Source organism: Sinocyclocheilus grahami, unplaced genomic scaffold, assembly GCF_001515645.1.
Source record: "Sinocyclocheilus grahami isolate Dianchi unplaced genomic scaffold, SAMN03320097.WGS_v1.1 scaffold3918.1, whole genome shotgun sequence".
NCBI classification, from domain to species: Eukaryota; Metazoa; Chordata; class Actinopteri; order Cypriniformes; family Cyprinidae; genus Sinocyclocheilus; species Sinocyclocheilus grahami.
The window spans coordinates 16,018-17,741 of record NW_015508951.1 but is presented as its reverse complement, the minus strand read 5'-3'; the positions used below and the strand labels follow the sequence as shown (position 1 = coordinate 17,741).

Below are 1,724 nucleotides of genomic sequence, written 5' to 3'. Positions count from 1 at the left end.
ATTACATGTTCTAAACATTTAATGCACAATACAGACAGTTTTTTTAACAAAAAATACAAAAATAAATTAATAATAAATTACCCGGTCAGTCTCTTGTGTGATGCGGGTCTGTGCACGGGTCAGCTGGTCTTGTGTGCGCATCAGGCTCTGTTCTTTGGTGCTGATCTCTCTGTTAGCCTGAGCCAGCCGAGACTCCACGTCCCTCAAGCGCTCAGACTCCAGCTGTGCCTCACGCTGTAGATCTGACACACGCACACGCAGCTCTGAGAGAGATAGACAGTCACTAAATTACTTATGTTATCATTCTGACTGATATCTCTGGCCCTGCTGAAGTTCACAGCGCAAAACTTCCTCTCCAATCCACCAAGAACATTTATAGAAAATAAGCTATGCACATTCATGAAATTTCTGAATGACATCACAAACTAATTAACATATGACTGCCTAAATTTATGTAAAATATATATGTCTACTCTATATATGTTCATATCGAAGTTCTTACAGTTAAAACAAACTATTTAAAAAAAACACTTGTTACTTGAAATAGTTCAAGTTTATTTCTAAAGCACATTTAAAAACAGCTAAAAGCCGACCAAAGTGCTGTACACTCCGTACAAATACAATAAGTAAAATATTAATAGCATAATGTCAAATACACATAACATGACTATAACGAAATCAATTAATAAACGCCGAAGTAAAAAGATTTTTTAGACAAGATTTAAACTTCTAATATGAGATGGTAAGTTGTTCCAGAGAGTAGGACCAGCCACTTCAAACGCTCTATTTCCTCTCGTCTTTAGACAAGTGCGAAATAAACATGAAATAAATTTAAAAATACAAAAAAATAAAAAAAGTACACTTTTTTTCAGGTAGTTGCCAAGGCTTAAACTCATTTCATTTAGTTTAACTTGATGTACTAAAATAACAAACTACAAAAACATAACATAGCACATCAAAACTACTTCAAAATTAAAATGAAAATGGAAAATATAAAAATAAAAACTAATTCAATATAATAAAAAATATAATAGTATCTCAATGGTTCTAAAATAATACTGGGTCATATTTCACCTAAAAATTATTTTTAAGTATTTTAAATAAAAATATACTTATGTATATATTTTGAACTGAGTAATAAATAAAATGTACCATTAAGATTTTTTTCATTCCCGCATCATTTTCATAACAATTCAGCATTTATTTCCATTCAAATTCTAATTACTTGTAAAGAAAAAAAAAATCTTGATCCTAAAGTTTTCTTGTTAAAATATTTCCTAAAAATGGTTTTGCTTCCATTGCCTTCATGTGAAATATACAGTAGTATCTTTTTCATTTGGTCATTTTGCCACCATAGTATCAAAAACAGCCTGTTTAATTCTAAGGGTCAGAGATGGATGAATATAGTAAAAAATAACTTGTGCAAAAATGTGCTTGGCTAACTTAGAATAGATAAGAAATGAAATGCTTCAAAGTGTTGGATATGACCCCTTTAAAATCCTTCTCAACCACCTGCTACAGTGACGGTTTATTAGAGCCTCTCTAGAGGAATAATGATAATAAAGAGAAATAGTGATAATGTGTTGTAGAGCTGCAGAAAGCTGTCAGTGTCAGCTGTCTGTGGAGATGACCTCACTGATGACTCACCAACACAAAGAGACAAAACAAAGGAGAACATTCACACACACACACACACACACAGTAATACTGATCTCTCTTGCTCA

At 32.2% G+C, this 1,724-nt stretch overlaps 1 protein-coding gene across 1 annotated transcript in view; it reads right to left on the bottom strand.

The window, feature by feature from the left end:
* Window positions 1-81: 81 nt before the first annotated feature.
* LOC107576550 (centromere protein F-like) overlaps window positions 82-1,724 on the bottom strand; it is a gene marked incomplete at its 3' end in the record, with an annotated part of 7,357 nt that continues 5,714 nt past the window's right edge. The window contains exon 5 of the mRNA XM_016262712.1: window positions 82-263. Within this exon, the coding sequence (XP_016118198.1) occupies window positions 82-263 (182 nt within the window). The remainder of the gene's footprint in view (window positions 264-1,724) is intronic.